General features: G+C 41.8%; 1 protein-coding gene across 3 annotated transcripts in view; it reads right to left on the bottom strand.

Annotated features, from left to right (window-relative positions):
* Nucleotides 1-24,704, bottom strand: part of focad (focadhesin) — a 189,461-nt gene extending 164,757 nt beyond the window's left edge. The window contains exons 1-2 of one of the 3 annotated variants that reach the window (XM_072590215.1): nt 24,452-24,704; nt 59-150 (exon numbers count right to left, since the gene is read on the bottom strand). In XM_072590215.1, coding sequence (XP_072446316.1) covers nt 59-115 — 57 coding nt within the window. In that variant the 5' untranslated portion in view covers nt 116-150; nt 24,452-24,704. Of the gene's footprint in view, nt 1-58; nt 151-24,188; nt 24,333-24,418 lie in introns of those variants that run through there. The other 2 variants (XM_072590210.1, XM_072590222.1) reach the window with 2 other exon arrangements.
* Between the last annotated feature and the right edge of the window lie 507 nt (nt 24,705-25,211).

Here is a 25,211-nt window from a genome sequence, read left to right as displayed (position 1 = left end):
GTGAGCACCTCAGATTTATTCAAAATTAAATCATTTTCAAAATCCAGCAGTATCCTACCTGTGACTGGATTGTTACATTTTGAAATTCTAATCTCCTCTTAAAATCTTCTGACATTGTTCGACGTCATTAAAGCGCTTTCCAAATAAGGTCTATAAAGCAGAATGAGAAACTGTTAATATTGCATTGCAAAGTGAACACGGTTGCTGGGCCTTGCAAATTAGTAAATGGCTCTAACTGTATGAGCACATGGTCATGAGAGCCATGACCTCACCATCAGCACTCATTTTTGTTTTAAATTATCTGTTATTTGAGTGATATTCATTTCGATAGTATTTACTCCCAGTCAACAATTACTAGAACGCATTTGGCAAAGTAGGAAATAAGAACATAATACAAGCAGAGTAGGTCATGTGAAGCCACAGGCCTGCGCCACCATTCAATGAGGTCATGACCAATGTGACCTGAGCCAGTTGTCAGTTTTCCTACTCACTCCCAATAACATTGCATTGTCCCACAGTTCAAAAATCTGCCCAAACAATAAAACCAAAGACCTGCACAACCAAAACAAAGATACAACTTCAGTTCTGAAGAGGAGTTACGGGATCTGAAATGTTAATTCTGATTTGTCTCCACAGATGCTGTCAGACCTACTGCCTTTTTACAACAATTTCGGTTTTTGGTTCAAAAATTTGTCTATTTCAAATCTCCAAATATTTTTCAAAGGTTCGGCTTCCACCATCCTTTAAGTGAGAGAATTCCAAACATTCACAATCCTCATAGAATTACTGAATCCCTACAGTGTGGAAACAGGCCCTTCAGCCCAACAAGTCCACACCGTCCCTCTGAAGAGTTACCCACCCAGGTCCATTTCCCTACTATCCTATATTTACCTCCGACCATTGAAACCAACCTACACATCCCTGAACACTATGGGCAATTTAGCATAGCCAATTCACCTAACACACACATCTTTGGACTATGGGAGGAAACCCACACAAGACACAGGGAGAATGTGCAAACTCCACACAGACGGTCACTCAAGGCTGGAATTGAACCCGGGTCCCTGGCACTGTGAGGCAGCAGTGCTAACCAATGGGCCACCATGCTGCCCCAAGAATCATACTACCAGACCATCAAACCATCACGATGGTCACATTCCCTCTGGAAGAGGAAATGCCTCTGCCTCAAATGGGAGATCCATTATGGCACTTTTCCAGTAAAATGTTGGACTCTGAACCCCAAGAGTGCAGATAGTCAGAGGATTGGATGTAGACTTTAGGTATAATATATTGTAAAAGAGGTAAGAGGGATAAAGAGATAAAGAAATATAGGAGGGGGATGTAGAGTTTTAGGCCTCACTTGCTGATCTACCAAGGATGTAGTAATTAAGATCAGGACCACAAGAAAACTGAAGAGGCTTGAACTGAAGCAAGCTTGAGATCTAAGGGTCATGGAACTGGAGAAGGTTAAAAATCTGAGTGAGGGCAAGACCATGGAGCTACTTGTAAATAAAGTTGAGTCATTTAAAATCAAGACCTTACTTAGCCAGGAGCCGACATAGTTCATTGAGGACAGGCACGATGGATAAATGGGACCTGATGTAATTACACTTACTGGCACTACAGATTTGAAGGCAGTCCATTTTACAGAAAATGGAAGAGTAGTCAGAGTTCGAAGAGAGTATTCAAGCCTGGAATACCATGGGTTAAGCAACAGAATTTTAACAGTGGAGGAGGCAGCTTTTCCAGGCCATCAAGTCTGCACTTGGTCCCCAGTGAGCATCTCGCTCAATGCTATTTTTCCTGTCTTCTCTCCGTAACTAAAGACATTGATGGTTTGGTTCAGAAAAAGAAGAAAGCCGATCTAAGGTATAGACAGGATAGATCGAGTGAATCCTTAGAAGAGTATAAAGGAAGTAGGAGTATACTTAAGAGGGAAATCAGGAGGGCAAAAAAAGGGGACACGAGATAGCTTTGGAAAATAGAATTAAGGAGAATCCAAAGGGTTTTTACAAATACATTAAGGACAAAAGGGTAACTAGGGAGAGAGTAGGGCCTCTCAAAGATGAGCAAGGCGGCCTTTATGTGGAGCTGCAGAAAATGGGGGAGATACTAAATGAGTATTTTTGCATCAGTATTTACTGTGGAAAAGGATATGGAAGATATAGGCATTCCTGATGAACGGCTTATGCACGAAATGTCGATTCTCCTGCTCGTCGGATGTTGCCTGATCTGCTGTGTCTTTCCAGCACCACACTCTTGACTTTGATCTCCAGCAGCTGCAGTCCTCACTTTCTCCTGCTGCATTCTAGACCCTAACAAGTGCTAACGTTTTTCCTCAGAGCGTGTTTGCTTTTTTAACAAATTACTTTAAATCTGTGCCTTCTCATTCTCAATTTTTTCATAAGTGGAAACATTTTCCTCTGACTTCTTCTGTCCAGCTCTTTCAGGATTTTGAATTGCGCAGTCAGATTTCCGCTCTCTTCTTCTGTCCAAGAAGAACAATCTCAGCTCCTCATTCCTAGAACCAGTCCCATAAACTCTTCTGCATTCTCCCCAATACTTTCACGTGTCCTAAGGTACAGCCTCCACAAGTGGAGGCACTGCACCAGCTGAGGCCAAATGACAAATTGAACACAACCCCTTGCCTTTTAATCTATGCCCCTATTCATAAAGCCTAAGATACTGAATACTTTGTTAACTGCTCCTTCAACCTGTCCACTCACCTTTTAATGATTTATTGTATGTACAACCAGGTCCGTCTGCACCAGCACTCCCTTTAAGCTCTTTTTTCGCATATTGTCTTTCCATATTGTCCCAACTACAACATATCACCTTACACTTCTCAGCACTGAAGTTCATCAGCCACCTATTAGCCCAGTCCATCAACTTGTCGACATCTTTATGAAGTTCTACGATCAAAATGAGTCAAGTCGGACAATGTTAAAGAGGCATGCTTCATAATGACACTTCCCTCAAGTTAAAAGCTCACCTCTTAAAGACTAGCATAGAATAGACAAAACTAGAATAGAATACAGAAGAGGAGAAAATACAGAATAGAAATGTATTGTCACATGTACTTTCACATGAAAAATACAGTGAGAATTTTTATAAGTCACCACAAGTTGCAGTCTGGCTGTATGCTCATTGACTTAAACTTCTATCAGTTATATATCCCTTCACTTTTAAAACATCATCCTTGATTGCAATATTTAATATACAAATAATAAGATTATTTATGTCTGATGGAGGTTTACAGCAAGTAACTATATTTTACAAAAGCAGAAAATAAACTTCCACATCATATTCTGCCAAGTGAATCTACGAGACAATACAGGAACTATGTTTTTGTTACACTTGATAATTGTAGTTCTCTCACTGGTCCATGCAAGAAGACACAAAATCATGATGATCTGAATTATCAATTACTTCTTTGTTATGGTCTCAAATGACTGACCTACACTGCAAATCCAATACTCTACAATCAATGCAGTATAAATGAAAGTTTGTAGTCTGTACTCCATGCCTTGGCTCTCTCCTCTTTCAGTTAGCTTTGGTACCAAAGTATTCTTAACCCCAAGTTCCTAGGTCAGGAATTCAAGCATCACTTCAGGGAGCTGGGCACAAACAATGCTGACATTGTGAAGGAGTGCTGAACTGTTAAAAGGTGCTGCTTTGGTTCAGATGTCTGCTGTTCCAGACACACACAAAAAGCACCATTCCAAGATAACCAGCTGACGTCTGACAATCTCCTGGTCAATATTGATCCTTGAACATCACTGAAACAGATTACATCACCGTTCTTTGTAGAATCTTAAGAGGCAACTTACAATTTCTCAGCAATTACAACTCAGGAGCTCTCCGTTGGTGCCAGCATTTTGGGAATTCGCAGTTGTTAATGTGTAAAGTAAACAGCGAAGCTCCCTCTTTTTTTCCAACACCTTTATGACCAAAGGGTCTGTTTCCGTGCTGCATGACTCTATAACCCCTTGGAACAAACATTTACCATTCCTTCCTCTTTCAGCTTCTCCCATGTTATACTGGGTCACCACAATGCTAGGTGTTCATTCTTCATAAAAACCATGTTTTGTGGACTTGGCTAGTGGTTTTACAGCCAAAACCCCTTCCAGCCCATGAACTGTCCTCATTTATCCAGGCTAGGAAGCAGCACTAACACTCGCTGGCTTCTTCAGTAGTCAACAAGTCCTGGAGTGGGACTTGAAGCCAGCTCCACCCAGATTAGAGGCAGTAAAATAACCCACTTCAGCTCCTACGGTGGGTACCTCAGTCTGAAAAGTCCAACTGATTTTAAAATGATACCAAATCTTTTGCCATTGATAAAGGAGTCAAAATATATTAGCTCTATAACTATCATCCAAGGTGTTCAAATCTTGGACCAAAGTAGTTTAAACAAGATTTAATCCCAATACACCATTGAAATTATGTAGAATTGTGGGTCACATAACCGTATCGATTTACTGCTTTTTAGATCTTTCTATTTCAAATCACTATGAGCATCAATTTACTATTTAAATATTCAGATATCTCCAACAAAGTAATACACCTAATTTTACTGCATCATCTAATCAAGAGAAATTAGACATTACCCATAAATGTGTATAGGTACAATAATTAAAGCGTTCACATTCCTCTAAATTATGACTGTGAGTTGACATAATAAATAGTGTGCAAAGTTTTCACTGATATTTAAATTGTAACATACTTGTGGCAATTAGTTGATTAGCCACTCATTTGCAGAAGATTACAGAAATCAGTGCTCTGCGTCCATCTACCCAATTTGTTTTGATAAGAGGCAATCAGGATCCTGTTAAATCAATCCAATTCCGCTGTGGATTATGATTAGCTCTCTACTTTTGAATTACGTTGTGACAGGGCGGTGAGATGTGCCATATCATGGAATCCCTACCATCAATACAGCAACACTTTCAGAAAAGCAAACAAAGCAATGGTCACACAGTTGGGAGGGAATTGTCCTGGGAGCCCTCAACGTTGACTTTTGATCATATGAAACCTGATGATATCAGTTCAGGTCGGAGCAAGGAAACTTCCTGGTGATTGCCACCTTCTACTAAGAATGTCTATCGGGTATAAGCAGGTATGGAAGGAGTTAAGTTCTGAGTTTTGTGAAGCAAGTGGTTCAGCTGAGCATGACTCAGATCAGGTAAGAACTTAGAGTCAACTGTGGGGTGCTGGAGGCAAGGGTAATAGGTTAACAAGTTGGAAAAGCATTCATTCTATCCAGCCATTTAACAATATTGGAAGCATTCAGTGTGTAAGGCTAGTTTAACGAGGTGATGCCAGTTAAGGTTAACAACCTTCATAGCGTAACACCAGATGGCTTAATCTTTGCTATTGACACTCACTGATTGTAACGGTCACCCAATCAATATGTATGTTGCCTTCTCTGGATGCTCCTCCCTGTAAAATGCCTACATAATTCATTAAGAAACTGCTCTTTCAGAGAAGACTGAGAACTCATGTCTCTGTGCACATGGGCGATTGTTCTCTCTCCCTCCAGGGCCAGGAATAAAGATGAAGGAGGTAAAGCTATACTGTCTCTAAGTGTTTTACTTCAACTGAGGGTGTGAAATGGGATGACACCACCACCCCTCAATTCTCCTCCAGTGAACATGTCTGAGGATGCTTTGAGGATGGAATGTATTTTGAGACTTCACTGCCTCCTGAATGCACTGGTTCCTAATCTTATCCTTTGTTCTCATTCCACACATCCATCGCCGTATCGAAATCTCATCAGCGTCCAATCATTATTTGGTTCTTCTTAATGTTGCTCAAGATTCTACAGAGAGCATGAAGGCTCAATGGTTAGCACTGCTGCCTCAGTGCCAGGTTCGATTCCAGCCTCAGGTGACTGTCTGTGTGGTGTTTGCACATTCTCCCCATGTCTGCATGGGCTCCCTCAGGGTGCTCCGGTTTCCTCCTCCAGTCCAAAGCTGTGCAGGTCAGGGTGAATTGGCTGTGCTAAATTGCCCATAGCGGTCAGTATGGTGTTGGGTAGGTACATTTGTAAGGGGAAATGTAGAGTAATAGGGAAAAGGAATAGGTCTGAGTGGGATACTCTTCGGAGGGCAGTTGATAACTTGTTGGGCCATTTAGCCTGTTTCCACACTGCAGGGATTCTATGACATGGCACATCTCACAACTGTCCTGTAGATTCTTTCTTCCAATGTCAGCACAATTTTCTATCAGAGAGCTCCCACGGATGTTTATTACTCCAAACTAAACGCATACTTCCAGCTTCTGTCACCAAGATGTTTAAAGTTTCTCACTTTCTCCAGGTTTTCAGCCATAATCTTTATCAATTGATTCCAATCCTCTTCCTTCAGCTCAAAGTTACAACATACATATTGGATCAGGAAGAAACGGGGGAAAGTCGGTTAAAGTAAAGATATACAAGATGCTGAAATAGGAGTGATATTTCTCTGGAACTGACTGACTATCAATAAAGTATAGTGTTGGAAAACACATAGAAAAATCTTAACAATAATGTCACAGTTTCAAACAGTCACAGATATAAAAAAAACTGACTCTGCTTATGCAGTAAAAAAATGTTCCGTTGTTAAAGAACATCTGTTAGACCTCAGTTGGAGTATTGTTTGCAGCTCTGGGCACCACATTACAGGAAAGATGCAAAAGCAGTCAACAAGAATGGTTCCTGGATTAAAAAACTTCAGTTATGAGGATAGATTGAAGAAATTGAGATTAATCTCCACTGGAAGAAGAAAGGCAAGAGGTGACTGGATAAAAGTTTTCAAAATCATTAGTGGGCTGCAGACAATAGATTGGGAGACAATGTTCTCCCATCTAAAAAGGTACAAGAACAAGAGGGCATAGTATTCAAGTGATCTGCAAAAGAAGAAAGGACATAGTCAAAGAACAAAGAAAATTACAGCCCAGGAACAGGCCCTTCAGCCCTCCAGGCCTGCGCCGATCCAGATCCTTTTCCTAAACCTGTCGGCCTATTTTCTAATGATATGTATCCCTTTGCTCCCTGCCTTTTCATGTATATGTCTCGATCCATCTTAAATGACGCGATCATGCTCGCCTCTACCACCTCCACTGGCAATGCATTCCAGGTACCTCCCACCCTCTGCATAAAGAACTTTCCACATATATCTCCACGAAACCTTTCCCCTTTCACCTTGAACTCACGACCCCCAGTAACTGAGTCCTCCACTCTGGGAAAAACCTTCTTGCTATCCACCCTGTCTATACCTCTCATGATTTTGTAGACCTCAATCAGGTCCCCAAACCCCTCAACCTCCGTCTTTCTAATGAAATTAATCCTAATCTATTCAACCTCTCTTCATATCTAGTGCCCTCCATACCAGTCAACATCTTGATGAACCTCCTCTGAGCCCTCTCCAAAGCATCCACATCCTTTTGGTAATGTGGCAACCAGAAGTGTACCAGTATTTCAAATAGTCAGAAAAATTCTTTCCACCAGCGAAGAGTTAGGGTATGGAATGCATTGTCTGGAAAGGTGGTGGAGGCAGGTTCAACTGTGGCATTCAAGAGGGGAGTGGATGATTACTTGAATAAAAATAATGTGGGGAAAAGGTGAGTGATTGGGTCTGAGTTAATGATGCTCACTGAACAAACCAATACAGGCGCAATGGGCCGAATGACTTCCTGCTGCAGCATAACACTCTGGGATTCCATGATCTGTGACTATGTGTGAATATTTTTTAGTGGCTCATCACCACCTTAATCCACTGCCAAAATTATAGTGTCAGTCAAGCCCAGTTTCTTCTGGGATCTGACCTGCCCAGTATTACCATCAGCTGGGATCAGAACAGTTTAGTAATCTAAGCCACTGCAGGCAATACATTGGTCAAAATGTATCAGTAGCTTATTCATTGGTATAGTGTCTGGTACAATAGGGACATATGAATAGAACATTCAGTCCTTGAAGTCTGTCCCACCATTTAATATGATCATGGCTGGTCAAATACTTCAAAACCTTTTACTCACATTGTCACATAGCTCTGTGCACCATTGAAAATCAAAAATGTAATCAACCTCTACTCTCGCAGGGTATAGAATTCCAACAATTCATTACTCTCTGAATGACAAAAAAAAAACTCATCTCAGTCCAAATGGCAAGTCCTTTATTTTTAAACTGTGCTCCCCATTTCTAGACTCCAGAATCTTCCCTGCATCTATCCTGTCTGTCCCTTTAAGTATTATTGAAATTTACTACAGCTTTCCTCCTGCAGTCCAACAATTCGCAGGTTAGGTGTATTAGCCATGCTAAATTGCCTGTAGTGTGCAGGAATGTACAGACTGGGTGGATAAGCCACGGGAAATGCAGGGTTACATTGATGGGAGTGGAAGTGGGGAACTTGGTGGAATGAGCTTCAGTGGGTCAGTAGGACTCAATGGGCTGAATGGCTTACTTCTACACTGTAGGGGTTCTATGAAGACCTCTCATTCATCAAAACTCTGCAGAGTTCAGATCTAGTATGCCCAATCCTTCTGCACAGGATAGTCGCACCATTGGTAGGGCCAAGACTGGTGAAGCTTCATCACATTCCCTCAATGGCAATAATATGTTTCCTGAGGTAAGGAAACCAAAACTCCACACATTACAGTCTACTCAAGCTCCTGTACAACTGTGGCAAGACACGATGATTCTGGTACTGAGAACCTATTGTGACAAAGGTAAACATCGATTAGCCTTCCTAATGGTTTGCGTATCTGCAACTTAGCCTTCAATGGGACTTAGGTCAAGAGCATATTTGACATCGTTAAAAATCACACAACACCAGGTTATAGTCCAACAGGTTTAATTGGAAGCACTAGCTTTTGGAGCGCTGCTCCTTCATCAGGTGGTTGTGGAGGACACAATTATAAGGCACAGAATTTATAGCAAAAGTTTACAGTGTGATGTAACTGAAGTTATACATTGAAAAATACCTGGATTATTTGTTGAGTCTTTCATCTGTTCGAATACCGTGATAGTTTCACTTCTTTCATGTATAAATCACAAAACTATTTTTTAAAAGTTACATTCTCAAGTTAACTGTAACAATTGGTGTTAGCCAGATGCTAAGTTGAAGGTGTTAGCCCCCTGAGAATCTAACTTTGAAAAAACGTTTTGTGATTTACACATGAAAGCAGTGAAACTATCACGGTATTGGAACAGATGAAAGGCACAACAGACAATCAAGGTATTTTTCAATGTATAATTTCAGTTACATCACATTGTAAACTTTTGCTATAAATTCTATGCCTTCCAATTGTTCCTCTGCATCCACCAGATGAAGGAGCGTCGCTCCAAAAGCTAGTGCGTCCAATTAAACCTGTTGGACGAAAACCTGGTGTTGTGTGATTTTTAACTTTGTACACCCCAGTCCAACACCAGCATCTCCAAATCATGACACTTGACATCTACACTTTCCAACCTTTCACCATTTAAGAAATACTTGACACATCTATTCTTCCTACCAATGTCGATAACTTCACATTTTTCCACCTTACCCTCCACCTACAAGCTTTTGTCCAATTACTATGTTTGTCCAAATCCTGCTGAAAATGTTTTCCATCATTATCATCACATCCATTACTGCGCAGCTCTACCATCTGCAACAATTTAAACTTGGCCCCCACCTCCAAATAATATAACAGATATTGTAAACAGCTGATCCCTGTGTCTACCCACCTGTCACAGCCTGCCAATGGATCAATAATCCATTTATTTCTATTCTCACCTTTCTGCCTGTCAGCCAATCCTTCTCCTTTCCCAACACAAAGCCATGTTGACTGCCCCGAATCAGTCTTTGTCTTTCCAAATACATGTAAATCCTAAACCTCAGGATTCCTTCCAACAGCTTGCTCACCATTGACGTCAGGCTCACCAGTCTTCAAGTTCCCTGACTTGTCCTTACCACCCTCTTAAGCAGTGGCACCATGTTGGCCAACCTCCAGTCTTCCGGTACCTCACCTGTAACTATCGATAACATAAATATCTCAGCAAAGGGCCCAGCAATCACTTCCCTCGCTTCCCACAGAGTTCTAGAGTACACCTGATCAGGTTCTGGAGATTTATCCACTTTTATGCATTTCAAGATATCCAGTACTTCCTCCTCTGTAATATGGATATTTTTCAAGATGTCACCATCTACTTCCCCACATTCTATATCTTCCATGTCTGTTTCCACAGTAAACACCAATGCAAAGTACTTTGACCAAGGGTCAGTTAGACTCAAAACGTCAGCTCTTTTTTCTCCTTACAGATGCTGCCAGACCTGCTGAGATTTTCCAGCATTTTCTCTTTTGGTTTCAGATTCCAGCATCCGCAGTAATTTGCTTTTACCCTGATGCAAAATACTCGTTTAGTACCTCCCCCATCTCCTACGGCTCCACACAAAGTCTGTCTTGCTGATTTTTGAGGGGGTTTATTCTCTCCCTAGTTACCCTTTTGTCCTTTATGTATTTGTAAAAACCTTTTGGATTCTCCTTAACTCTATTTACCAAAGCTATCTCATGTCTCCTTTTTGCCCTCCTGATTTCCCTTTTAAGTATACTCCGACTGCCTTTATACTCTAAAGATTCACTCGATCTATCTTACCTATACCGGATATATGCTTACTGCTTTTTCTTAACCAATCTCTCAATTGCTTTAGTCATCCAGCATTCCCTTATACCTACCAGCCTTCCCTTTCACCCTGACAGGAATATACTATCACTGGAGTCTTGTTATCTCATTTCTGAAGGCTTCCCATTTTCCAGCCGTCCCTTTACCTGCGAACATCTGCCCCCAATCAGTTTTTGATAGTTCTTGCTTAATATCGTCAAAATTGGCCTTTCTCCAGTTTAGAACTTCAATTTTTAGATCTGGTCTATCCTTTTCCATCACTATTTTAAAACGAATAGAATTATGGTCACTGGCCCCAAAGTGCTCCCCCACTGACACCTCAGTCACCTGCCCTGCCTTATTTCCCAAGAGTAGGTCAAGTTTTGCATCTTCTCTAGTAGGTACATCCACACACTGAATCAGAAAATGTTCTTGTACACATTTAACAAATTCCTCTCCGTCTAAACCCTTAACACTATGGCAGTCCCAGTCTATGTTTGGAAAGATAAAAACCCCGACCAGAACCACCCTATTATTTTTACAGATAACTGAGCTCGTCTTACAAATTGTTTTTCAATTTCCCACTGATTATTAGGGGGTCTATAATACAATCCCAATAAGGTGATCATCCCTTTCTTATTTCTCAGTTCCACCCAAATAATTCCCTGGATGTATTTCCGGGAATATCTTCCCTCAGTATAGCTGTAATGCTATCCCTTATCAAAAATGCCACTCCCCCTCCTTTCTCGCCTCAGTTTCTGTCCTTCCTGTCACATTTATATCCTGGAACATTAACATGCCAGTCCCATCCAGCTCTGAGCCATGTTTCTGTAATTGCTATGATATCGCAGTCCCATGTTCCTAACCATGCCCTGAGTTCATCTGCCTTCCCTGTTAGGCCTCTTGCATTGAAAGAAATGCAGTTTAATTTATCAGTCCTACCCTGTTCTGTGCCTTGTCTCTGCCTGCCCTGGCTGTTTGACTTGCTTCTTTTCTCAACTTTGCCAGTCTCCGATTGATCTCTTTTCTCACTATCTCCCTGGGCCCCACCCACCTTACCAGTTTAAAATCCTTCTGATCAGCTCGAGCAAATCTCCCTGTCAGTATAGTAGTCCCCTTCCAATTCAGATGCAATCTGTCCTTCTTGTCCAGGTCACTTCTATCCCAGAAGAGATTCCAATGATCCAAAAATGTGAAGTGTTTTGACCAGCTGCCTCACACCTGGAATATCCACTGCACAGCTGCCTTTACAGAAAGAAAATGTTGAGGTCGAAGCTACAGTTTTAAAATATATTGAGAGGGTCTGGCCTGGTCCAGAATACCATTCATCAAATTTGTGAGTAACATGTCAAAAACCTCCAATAACTTAGTCAAACATTGTTTTCGAATCACAAATCTATGCTTGTAATGCCCAACTGGATCATTTTTATTCAAGTGTTCATTTATCACATCTTTTAAGAATAGATTCCAGCATGCCTTCAAAATCGCCCCATTCAAATTGAATTAACTCACTTTCAATTTGTCATATTTTGGTGACTCATGCCGAAAAAGTTCTCTTACAAAATTATTAATTATCAAATCATACAGAACAGACCAGACCCTTTGATCCAACCAGTCCATGCCAGTCATAATTCCAAACTAAACTAACCCCACCTGCCAGCACTTGGTCCATATCCGTCCAAACACTTTTCCTATTCATGTATTTATCCAAATGTTTAAACATTATGACTGTATCCACACCCACCACTTCCTCTGGAAGTTCATTCCACACACGAACCACATGTCCCTCATGTCTCTTTTAAAATCTCTCTCCTCACCTAAAATCTTTCTCCTCCCTTGTCTTGAACTCCCTCACCCTAGGGAAAAGTCATCTGCCATTCACCTTAGCTATATCCCTCATGATTTTAGAAACCTCTATCAAGGTCACCTCTCATCTGCCAACACTCCAGTAAAAGAAGTCCCAGCCTATCCAACCTCTCCTTATAACTCAAACCTCCATATCTGGAGGCAGCCTGGTAAACCTCTTCTGAATCCTCTCCAGCTTAATAAAATCGTTCCTATAACAGGGCAACCAGAACTGGACACAGTACCTCAGAAGAGGCCTTCCCAACATCTTGAACATTCTTAAAATAGTCCATTGGAGTAAAACAAAACATTAGATCAAAAATAGTGTACAGTATTCCCTAGTTGGTTCGTCAACATGCTGCTCAAAAAACCCATCTATAACATAATCCAGATGCTGAATGTCCTCACCTTTACTGCTCAATCGGTTTACCCAGTCAATGTGCAGATATAAGTCACTAATGCTAATTATTCTGCCCATGCTAAATGTTTCTCTTATCTCCTGATTAATATGATGTTCCCCACTTTCACTAGTTTTTGGTGGCCTATGAATAACTCCAGCCAGTGTCCACTGCCCCTTCCAGTTTCTCAACTCCATCCAAACAGACTCCACAAATTGTTCTTCCAATCCAAGATTTCCCATTACTCACGTACTGGTCCCATCTCATTATCAACACAACACTGCCTCCTTTTCCTTCCTGTCTGGCGTTCCTAAACGTCAAATATCCATGAAGATTCATTTCCCAATCATGGTCACCATACAGCCATGTCTCTTATAATGCCAATGTTAACGAAGTTTTCACCAAATCTGTCAAATGCCATTAGGTTAATGACTAGTGAAAAATGTTTCCCTCTCTCAAAGAAGCATTATTGTTTTGAAGATGGTTACCTTGTACACAGGTCTAGAAATACTCGAGATTTTACATATGGATGTTATACAGGTATCTCCTTCAAGTATTTATTCAATTCCCTTTTGAAAGCTAATGCTAACACTATCACGTAGTGCAGTCCAACCCAAAGCTACTCATCGCATTAACACGATCTTCATATCAACTCATTCTTTCAGCAATCAATCTCAACTCATTGGCGATCAACCTTCCGGTGTCTTTTCTCAGCCTTCTTGCTATGAGGATGACAAAGTTCCTTCATATCTACCTGTGAACACAACAATGTCACACTACGCAAGGCATTTCAAGATGCTGTTTCCACAACAAATTCATTGAGCAGTGCAACCTGGATCTGAAGTTTGGATAAAAACCATCGATCAGAAACAAAAGCAGAAATTGCTGGAAAAGTTCAGCAGGTCTGACAGCATCTTTGAAGAGAAATCAAAATTCACATTTCAGTTCCAGTGACACTTCCTCAGAACTGGAGTCACTGGACACGGCATCACATCACAATGGCTCAGGGCTGCACCACTCCCAATTCCTCAGCATCCTTTGGCCTCATTTGACTTGCTAACAAGAAATACTTTAGTTTCCTTTCAGGCCTCAAGACACTCAGAGTTACCCAGGGCTCTCTGGAACCTTCCTCCCATCCCGTTCCCTCTGACTCTGTCATATATTCACCATCCCTCATAACCTTCTGCTCTCCATTGCTAAACATTCTGTACTCAGCAAAGGTCTCAGCTTTAGCCCTCTACGTTCGGGGCACAACAGGACGTTGAACTCTTCTGTCGTCTTCACCGCCATGCCCATTTCTTGGGGCGCAAATCCTCTCCCCACCCCTCAGACCCCTTCGCCCAGCTCCAACACTCTCCCTCCACCTGGACCTTCTACCTGTATTTGACCTGCTCATTGAGAAATCAGTTCGGAGGAAGGGTCATCGGACCCATAGCGTTAACTCTGATTTCCCTTCACAGATGCTGCCAAACCTGCTGAGCTTTTCCAGCAATTTCAGATAACATTTGGATATTTGTGTTTAACCCTGAAGTGTTCTTGTTTATTCTCTCACCACTCCCCGACAGTAAACTTTGACCTAGCGATATAACACAAACAACGGCGTGCATGCACTCACTTATGGCACGAAATTCTTTCTATGAATGTTCTGCTTGCTAAGGTGCAACAAATGAGTTATGACAGCTTTCTGGCAATAAAACAGATCACTTCCTGCAATAACAAATTCAGTCAACTCACCATAGTTGCAGGATACAAAATAATTCTCCCAGGCATGAACTGACACAGAAGATTACAGGAGTTCTTTGAAAGCAAGCAATGAGTACTGTTTCAAATGTCATTATTAAATACTAGAGAGCAGATGGGCAAGCAAACCAAAGTCAACATCCTAGTCAAAACTTAGTTGTGGCTTTATGACATCCTTTAGAACAGTGTATTTTCTGCTTGGTAGAATAGAGTTGCAGCAGACAAATATACATGCCGGTCATGATGAAAACCAGAATTCATATCAACAAAGCTGGTCCAACAGAAGGCGACAGAATGGAAATGATTCTACAAAAATGGTTGATAAAGTTACTGAGACTTCCATTATGTCAGTTTGATGGAGGGTTGCATTTGGAACAGGCATTTAACCTTGAACTAAAGTTCATTGTCGAATCAAGTTGCGTGGATTTTTGAGGAAACGCCCAATTACACTGGAAAGGGCTCGGTTTGAAACATAATTTGTCGAAACACACAAAAGCTACTGTGCCCATTCAGCTCTCCATTTTAATTGGCTCAACACTCAGGATTTGGTCTGTATTGCATTAATTAGAAAGCTAGTTTTCCCTTCGGTGATTCTATTTCCAAAATAGACTGCCACTCAATATGTGAAACGGCTACAAGTTACCTTCTGTACTAATTGTACCTGGCACAGGCTGCAGGACTGAAATAACTGTGCAGTGGCCAGTATTCCTTCACCAAATCTCCCTTCATTTCTACGTACACAGCTCAGAACAGCCACCTCAGACGCAGTCCCTAGACCGAAGAGGCTTCCTGAACCTCCTATTTATATCTGTCAGCCAGGGCTCCCTGATTGGCCCAATCATAGTCAGTCAGTGAGATCCACCAGGCCCTTGTTCAATTGCTACAAGCACCATGTGAAATACAACACTAAGAGAGAAAAAAATGTGCATCTGTATGAAATTTTCATTGGCAGGGTAATTTTACCGAAGAGAATTGAGACATAGAGTTTATGTCAGTGAACAGGCTCTTGCTCTGCACTGGTTCTCTCCCTACTTCCAGGTTCAAGTTCCACCTGCTCCAAAGATGGGTACCTTGGAATAGGGTAATTAGAAAATATCCATAAACGTCAATGAGGAATTATTATATTTGATTGGTTTAATGATGGTCCCCTCATTTATCATAAAACAAAGTTCCAGATTGTTGTTTGGACAGCAAATGCACAGGATCAGTATCCAACATATGGACAGTCCTCTGGATTAGTACTTTCCTTTCGCACTTATGAAGATCCAACACATCTCACACATGTCTAACCAACAGCTGAGTTTCAGTGAAATCATTTACCACTCTTCACTTTGTCTCGTTGGGCATGCAACATTACTATACGTCATTCGAAAAACATAACCATTACTTCTCTACAGCTCAGCATCATTGCAGGTATTTTATCTCTCAAATATGCAAGAAACATCACTTTGCATAGTTGAGTCACTTCTTTATATAATGCATTTAATTACATTTTGCATATAGCATTGATAGGTGCTTCTAAGGATCCATTTCAAGTCTGTAAATATTTCCAACAGTAATTTTTTAAACTTCAAATAAAGAATCTTTTGAAACCACAGTATAGTTTAACTGGCTTTGGTGCTGCAGTCAAGCTCCTGAAACCTTTGAGTTCCTTTGTTCCTAGTGCCACAACCAAATCCAGTCGCCATTTCACCCTGCATTTAATTTTCAGAAATCCGATCATCGTGGAAATCCTAACTGGAACCAAAATTCATGAAGCAACCATCGCTGCATTGTGACTCATGTAGTATACCAAATCAGCTTTCTTCTAAAAACAGATAAACTGGCAACAAACCATGAAGCCCATTATGAGTCAACATTTTAATTTGAGTCTATAATACTGTTCATACGTAAGTGTCCTTTTAAAAATTACTGTCAAATAGTCCTTCAAAGAACTCTATTTTTTGTTCATCTCTGAAAGTTGCAGTACTTACAATGTAAAGTGTTTGCATAGACAATCTCAAATAATAACATCAAAAAAAGATGGAAGGCTATTCTCTATTCTTTGGAAGGGTTACATGTACTGTTGAATTGGTGAACTGCATCTGTTTAATGAGATTAGGTCAGTGAATCATTTGTAAAATGCTGTTGGCATGGAGAATGCAATTCTGGAAATAATGGGATATTTGTATAGCCATTTCCAAACAAAAAAAAGTGTTGCATAGTTAACAGAGTTGCAACTCTGTTAGGAAGTCACTTTCAGGCCTAGAACGTACTTGCTGAGAGTTATAAAATACCTAACATGTTTATTGTGATTTCAATCAAGTAACAAATATTTGGAGGTAACGACAAGGCAGTACTTGAAGTTCAAATGACTGTAGATGCTTTTACTCAGCAATAAAAATAAAGAAAGCCGGTAAAGAAACTCAGGCAGGTTAGGTAGCACCTGTGTGTAGAGAAAATAACAGTTGTCACTTCAGATCTTCATCAGAAGGGAAAGGTTAGAGATGGAATAGGTTCAAAGCAAGAGGTGAGTGAACAAGGACAAAAGGTTGCAATATTATGAAGTGATAAGATAATGCCTCATACCAAAAGATTGAATGCTTTCTAACTAACCTAATTCAGTACTCTATAATACAAACTAAAGGATCATTAAGAAACTTCAAAGGAGGGTAACATAAACAGCCAAATTAGATACAGCTGAGAACTCGAGAATGTTTTGTCCTTGAAATGAGGAATACCAGTACGTAAACTTAAGAACTGATCACTGACTTCAGAAAGAAAGGAATAGAAGATGCCTTCATCTACATCAACGGAGTAGAAGTTGAGAGGATCGAGAGCATCAAGTTCCTCGGAGTGATGATAACTGACAATCTGTGCTGGACTTCCCGCATAGATGTGATGGTCAAGAAGGCACAATGACGCCTCAACTTCCTCAGGCATCTCAGGAAATACAGCATGTTCATAAGGACCCTCAGCAACTTCGACAAAGGCACCTCTGAAAGCATACTGTCTGGGTGCCTAATAGCCTGGTGCTGCAACTGCTCTGCCTAGCACCCTAAATGACTACAGGAAGTTGTGTGCACAGCCCAGAGCATTATGGGAGCCAACCTTCCATCCATGGACTCCATTTACACTTCTCCTTGCTGCAGAAAGGCTGCCAACATCATCAAAGACCCACCCCACCCAGTTAATGCTCTCCTACAACCTCTTCCATCAGGGAGGAGCTTGAACACACGCACCAGCAAGTTCAGGAACAGCTTCTTCCTCGCCGTCATTAGACGGATGAATGGACTCTCCAACTTCAAATAATGCTGATTTAGCTAATATCGATCATGCCTAGCGCACGTCCTGTGCAGTGTCACTCATATGCCTTATTCAGTTCAAGTTTTTTTTCACTCAATGATCTGTGTGACCTTGCTTACTATGATCTGTCTGTGCTGTTTGCAAACAAAGCTTTTCACTATACTTAGGGACACATGACAATAAATCAAAATCAATCAGATCAGGTACTTTTACATCATGAATAGTATGGATCCAGTACAAAGCTACACTTCTACACTAGGAAAAATCATAGGTTCAAGACAGGAATTAAAGTATGTGACACCTTGATTTTTGGACCAGTTATCTGTATTCAGAATCAGGGTGCCATTTTGGGTCTAAACATTGGGAAATGCAACTTCTGTCTTCATTTTCACTCTGCTTGGACTGAATGCTGGAAACTGGTACAGAAGAGAGTTTTTAAACAGTTTTGTGCACAGACAATTTTGTCTGTACTTTACATTTATCTAAAACATACATTTAAAATTCTGATATTTCCAGTCTGCTGTAACGATGGATCAGAAACCCAACTGTTAATGGACATTTTCTTCACTTGTAACTGAAAAATGTGTATCTCAAAAGGAGGGGTACAACAGAAAAACTGTGGATTTAAATTGAGCGACTGTCTGGCAAGGTTATGCGTGAAGCCTAATTTCACACGTGTAACCTGCAAGGAATCTTCAAACAAGCGGTGATTCAACAAGAAGAAATAACAATGGGCTGCTCACTAGCCCTGTCTTCTCAGCAGAGAGCCATCTATTGCACACATCTGCTTTATCCCCAAAGAATACCCAAGAACAGAGTTCAAGTAGCCAGTTTCAACTTCAGTACAACCTTAATTATACAAATTTCGGATTATCCAAACAACATCTCAAGATCCCGCAAAAACGGCGTTAGGAAACTCAGCAATCAGTTAAACAGCATTATGGCATGCATTGCCTGTTAACTGAGAAATGGGCGGCACGGTGGCACAGTGGTTAGCACTGCTGCCTCACAGCACCAGAGACCTGGGTTCAATTCCCGCCTCAGGCGACTAACTGTGTGGAGTTTGCACGTTCTCCCCGTGTCTGTGTGGGTTTCCTCCGGGTGCTCCGGTTTTCTCCCACAGTCCAAAGATGTGCAAGTCAGGTGAATTGGCCACGCTAAATTGCCCGTAGTGTTAGGTAAGGGGTATGGGTGGGTTGCACTTCGGCGGGTCGGTGTAGACTTGTTGGGCCGAAGGGCCTGTTTCCACACCGTAAGTAATCTAATCTAAATGCTCGATAAACAGCACTCAAAATTACCACTTGCTTACGATAGATCAGTGGTTATCGGTTAAACGGCAATATGCCGTGCATTGCCGGTTAACCTAGAAACATTCAGATAACCCGCTGTTTATGATCAGATCAGTTATCTGAACAATCAATTATCCGGACAAAATACTCTCCGCCTGGCTCGTTCGGACAATCGAGGTTCAAAAGTATACTGATGTGGAATAGTAGGACTGAACGCTTGATCATACCAAGCTGCATTTGTGCATTAGCATGTTGTGAAGATCTCGGTCAAAGACATCTCCCCTCATGACCTGTGTGGTAACTGAATAGAATAATAATGTAGCAATTTGAACACATTAAGTGATGTGTCACAGCTGCAACTTATGGGAACTTCTGGATGCCAGCTTGATCCAGGCCAATAGGTCTGCAATAACTGTGAGAGCTTTCAGTTGCTTTGACTCAGCGTTTGAGCTGGGAGTTGAAGGACATAAACATCAGGGATGGCGATGGCTAGGGGGGGGGGGAGGGGGGGGGAGGGGGGGGGGTGATTGTTCCCTGGATATTTTGTGCTCGGGATTGACTGGTCTGTATTGGTCAGTGCTCAGGATTAGGGGACTTTGAACAAGATAGATAAGATAGCCCAGAATGCTGAGACCCCTGCCACTTGTAATTATTCAACAGATTTTGAGGTTCTATCAGTTTGTTTGAATGAGAGTGCATGCTGCAGAGATGATGAGCAAACTCATGATGGCACTGTGTACAGGAAGCCATTCACACTGAGGGAAATAAAAGGAGTGTAGTGTTGTTGTTAAATTATTTTCATTCACTCAAGAGTGTTACTGGCTGACCCAGCATTTATTTACCATCCACAGTTGCCCTAGAAAAAATGGTGGTGAACTGCTTTTGAACCAGTGCAGTCCACCTTTGATAGGTTGACCCACAATGCCATTAAAGAATGAATTGTACGATTTTGATCCAGCAACAGTGGAGAAACAGGGATATATTTCCAAGTCAGGATGGTGTGTGGATTGGAGTGGAATTTGCAGGTGGTGGTGATCTCATGTATCTGCTCCCCTTGCCTGTCCAGACTGAAGTAGTCATGGTTTTGTAAAGTGATGTCCAAGAACCTTTGGTGAATTTCTGCAGTGTATCTTCTAGATAGTACATACTGCTGCGACTGAGTGTCAGTGATGGAGCGAGTGAATGATTGTGGATGTGGTGCCAATCAAGCGGGCTACTTTGTCCAGGATTCCATAATGATAGCCTTGGCAAAGGCAATTCAGCAACACAGTTATGATTCTCACGTGCTGACTCTCTCAAGTCCATTAGAAAGAAACAATCTGCCCCTTCGATTTTTACCAGGAAGCCTCGCGTCTAAGATTTCACTCTAGTAGCAGAAAACACAAGCTTCTGACTCCAGTAGCCAGCAGAAACCTTCTCAACTCATGGAGAGAAAAACCAAAGGCTTGACCCCAGCCACTCACCACTCTTGCCTTATTTTTTTTAAAAAATAGAGACCTCAGCTGTTTACCAACTGCCTGACTGAAGGAGACACTTCAGCACTACTGTGACAGCACCCCTCGATAAGAGAAACAGCAATGAACACATGCATAGTATCATCACACAATGAATTCCAAGGGATAAAGCCACCATTTGTGGCGAGTGAGAAAGGTAAAAGGCAACAATGAAACTTTAAGAAATGCATGTAATTGTGCATTAAAGTGTGGCAAGTGAGAAGACTGGACAGAACCTAAAAACGTTAACAATTACAAAAAGGAAATGAATAGGGAGGGAAAGGTTACAGTCCAAGAGAAAGCTAACCAGAAATATAAGATAACAAGAATTTTTCTAATAAAGGAGTTGAAATTAACGTGGATTCTAGAAAGAAATACAACCATTCCATTCACACTGCTTTCATGAAATCAAATAACTTTGCAAGTTGCGGCACGAGGTAAATTATATTGTATAATGTCCAGCTCCCTCAAAACAACGTTGGGCGAAATGTACATAAATTTAAATTACTTACATTCTTAAAAACTTGCACCAATAGTTTAATGATAAAGCAAAACCTACGAGCAATAAACATTGGGAGTGAACAGAGAAAAAACAGGATTGAATTTATTAACATTCCATCAATTAGACATTGGAACTAACTAATTAATTAGAATTATGAAGTATGCAGAACACAACAATTAATTTGATTAAATGTACTTACAACTCTGTCTGAAAACCCAGCAACAGAAAATGTACACTCTATAAAAGAAACCATTTATCTACATAATTAAGAAAAATATTCTGGCCCAGAATTGCCGGGAGTGCAAATCCAAGTGCATCAAGTGGATTTTTCAAATTTTAGATTACATGTCGACACTGGAAATTGCTGGACAAGCAAATTTATCATGCCAAGAGTTACAGGGCATCTTGAATGTCACGAACCTCAGATCCAAAGATCCATATGCTTCACCAGTGAAATATATTGATAGACCGTGGGTGATGAAGGAATCGGGAATTAGATACCAAGATAAATAAAAAGGAAGAAAGATTGGATTAACAAAGAAAGAGGGAAGAGTAAAATTCTTTTAAAGAAATAAAATTTAAAAGAATTCTAGGAACAAGTTACCAGCTGTAGCAATGCAATCGCAATTTCAACTATTCTCTTTCCAGCCTCCATGATTTGTTTCATATCTGGACTTCAAATGCCAGAAACTCGATTGTTACAGCACGGAAGGTCATCATTTGGCTGTTCTTGCTTGCACAGTTCTATTATCAAGTGCCAATCTCCTGCCTTTTCTCTCTATCCTTACACACCATGTCAATCCAAGTAGCCATTCAAAGCCTCAACTGACCCTGCCTCCACCACATTTTCTGGTAGTGCATTTAACATCCTAATATTACCCTAAAGAAACTTACTTCCCTTGCTTCTTTTGCATTTTATTTAAAACATGTACCCTCCTTTTCTTCTTCCTTTCACGAAGGGAAACAGCTTCTCCCTATCTTCTCTGTCCAGCCTGCCCACAATTCTGGATACCTCTTTTAAATCCCCTCTCAGTTTTCTGCTCTCCAAGAACAGTTGCAACATCTTCAATCTATCCACACAACTGAAGTTGCTCAGTCCCGAAACCATTCTTGTAAATTGCTTCCGCATCCTTTCCAATGCATTCCCATCTTTCCTCCAATCTGACACACACCTGAGGGCTAGACATGATTTGTCGAAGTTCAACATTACCTCCTTGCTCTTGTACTCTGTGCCCGTATCAATAAAGGAGGAGAAAGTGAGGACTGCAGATGCTGGAGACCAGAGTTGAAAAGCGTGGTGCTGGAAAAGCGCAGCAGGCCAGGCGTTTCGGGCATAAGCCCTTCTTCAGGAACGTTGATTCTCCTGCTCCTCGGATGCTGCCTGGCCTGATGCGCTTTTCCAGCACCACACTTTTCAACTCGTATTAATAAAGCCAAGAACAAAGTATACTTTATTAATAGATTTTGCCATCTGTTTTGCCTCCTACAATGATCAGGCTGGGACCTTTTTCACTGGAGCACAGGAGGTTGAGGTTTCAAAGTTGGTAAAATAATAAGATGCATAGAGAGAGTTGATGGTAGTTGTCTTTTCCCCAAGTTACTGAAGTTACTCAGGGGAGTTTCAAAACTCGGGGGCACATGTTTAAGATGAGAGGAAAAAGATTTTTTAAGAAAAAGAGATGAGGCTTTTTTTTGACAAAGGGTGGTTCACACATGCAATGAACTTCCTGAGGAAGTGGGGGAGGCTGGTACAATTACATTGTTTAAAATGTATTTGGATAAGTACATGAATAGGAAAGGTTTGGAAGGATATGGGCCAGGAGCAGGCAGGTGGGATGAGTTGAGTTTGGGATGATGTTTGACATGGACTGGTTGGACCGAAGGGTCTGTTACCATGCTGTATGACTCAAGGACTTAGAGATATTCCTCTATGATAGCTGCTAGTTTCTCTCCTAATTCCCTTTTGCTCCTGTTTTCACCCACCCCTAACCCCCAACCCCCAACCCATAAAAAACCTGCAGCATTCTTGGTGAATCTCAATTCTATTTTCTGCCTTTCAGCTGTCATATGTAAATTGTCAGGCCCAACTCATCTTGATGAATCACATCACTTCACACAACATGTATTATCCATCGAGTCATAGAGATTACAGCATGGAAACAGACCCTTCAGTCCAACCCATCCATGCCAACCAGATATCCCAACCCAATCTAGTCCCATCTGCCAGCACCCGGCGCATATCCCTCCAAACCCTCCCTATTCATATACCCATCCAAATGCCTCCTAAATGTTGAAATTGTACCAGCCTCCACCACATCCTCTGGCAGCTCATTCCATACATGTACCACCCACTGCGAGAAAAAGCTACCCCTTAGGTCTCTCTCATATCTTTCCCCTCTCACCCTAAACCTATGCCCTCTAGTTCTGGACTCCCCCACCCCAGGGACGAGACTTTATCTATTTATCCTTGGCTCTCAAGTTAAGATTGATGGAAGCTCCAGCAATGGGGCAAAGGTTCAAGGATCCTCTCAGTAAAGTTTCCCCCATCTCAATCCGAAATAGCCACCGCTTTGTTCTTTAAAAAAAAATTCAAAAATGAACCGATTAATCGGTTCAGACATTAAAACATCGAACTGTACATCCCACAGAGCCTCGTAAACTGCTAGAAGTCACTATCATTAAACTCACACACAAATTTAGACAAGGTCAGAAGTCACACGTCACCAGATTATAGTCCAAAAGGTTTATTTGAAAATTAAGCTTGTGGTATCGTGTGACTTCTAACCTTGTCCACCCCAGTCCAACAGCGGCACCACCACTTCACAAAGTTGGACAGATTCCGAAACTTGTTAAGAGACCAAATCAGGCGCCTCACAGTTACCGCCCCCCACCCCCCGGAAAAGAAGCAAGAGCTAAGGATGAAAGCTGGAGGCTTGGGCCCGAGATATGTACAAGCGCCCCGGGATAAACTCAAAGTCACAGCTGTCGGGGGGGGGGGGGGGAGAGAGAAGACTTAACTGAGCCTTCATCCCTTCCGTGTCCGGCTCCAGCACAATGCAATGTCAGGCCCTTTGTGTGTATGGTGTGGAAAACCAGCAGAAAGTGCAAGGCACGGCGCTATACCGCCCAGTCTGTGAAAGCTCAGCTCTCCCCTGTGCACTGCAGCGCGGAATGTATGAATGAGCCGCTGAAATTGCAACATCTGACGGTTACAATGTAACAAACCGCGGCGTTCCAAAATACTTTACCCAGAAGCCGAACGCTCTCGCGGGCACACTCACTGCGCAAGTGTGGCTGCTCCCCTCCCACAGCCTTGACGTGGACTGGCTGCTGTCGGTTCACAGTGCACAAGGTTCCCCCAGCGAATCTCCAGAACCATCCTCGCGGGGCAGCTTTTCTGCCCGTCAATCAAACGCCCTCCTTCTGCAGACATTAGGGTGAAATCGACTGGATGTATCCGGGCGACAGTGAGGTCTGCAGACGCTGGAGATCAGAGTTTGAGAGTGCGTTGCTGGAAAAGCGCAGCGGGATGATGTATCCTGGAGAAAGCGAGGTCTGCAGACGCTGGAGATCAGAGTCAAGATTTAGAGTGAGTGGTGGCTGGAAAAGCACAGCGGGTCAGGCAGTGTGCACCTCCGATGCTGCCTGAGTTTGCTGTGCTTTTCCAGCACCACTCTAATCTTGACAGATCCTGGCGTTGAATCTCATCTGTATGGGAGTGCAAAATTAAAAATCACACAACACCAGGTTATAGTCCAACAGGTTTGTTTGGAAGCACTAGCTTTCAGAGCGCTGCTCCTTCATCAGGTGGTTGTGGAGAACAAGATTGTAAACCACAGAATTTATAGTATGGGGATGATGACTCAGTGGTATTACTGCTGGCTATTTGTTCAAGAGGCTCAGCTGATATTGCAGGCAGCCTGTGTTCGAGTCCCACCACCAGGGCAGATTGCAATATGTAGAATTTATGAATGAAACGACTTCCCAGTTAACAATGGTGGGGAGCGACCATCTGGTTCACTCATGCTGTCTTAAGGAGGG

Source organism: Chiloscyllium punctatum, chromosome 2, assembly GCF_047496795.1.
Source record: "Chiloscyllium punctatum isolate Juve2018m chromosome 2, sChiPun1.3, whole genome shotgun sequence".
In the NCBI taxonomy this organism is placed as follows: domain Eukaryota; kingdom Metazoa; phylum Chordata; class Chondrichthyes; order Orectolobiformes; family Hemiscylliidae; genus Chiloscyllium; species Chiloscyllium punctatum.
Note: the sequence above shows the minus strand (reverse complement) of the source record. Positions and strands in the feature narration are given on the sequence as shown.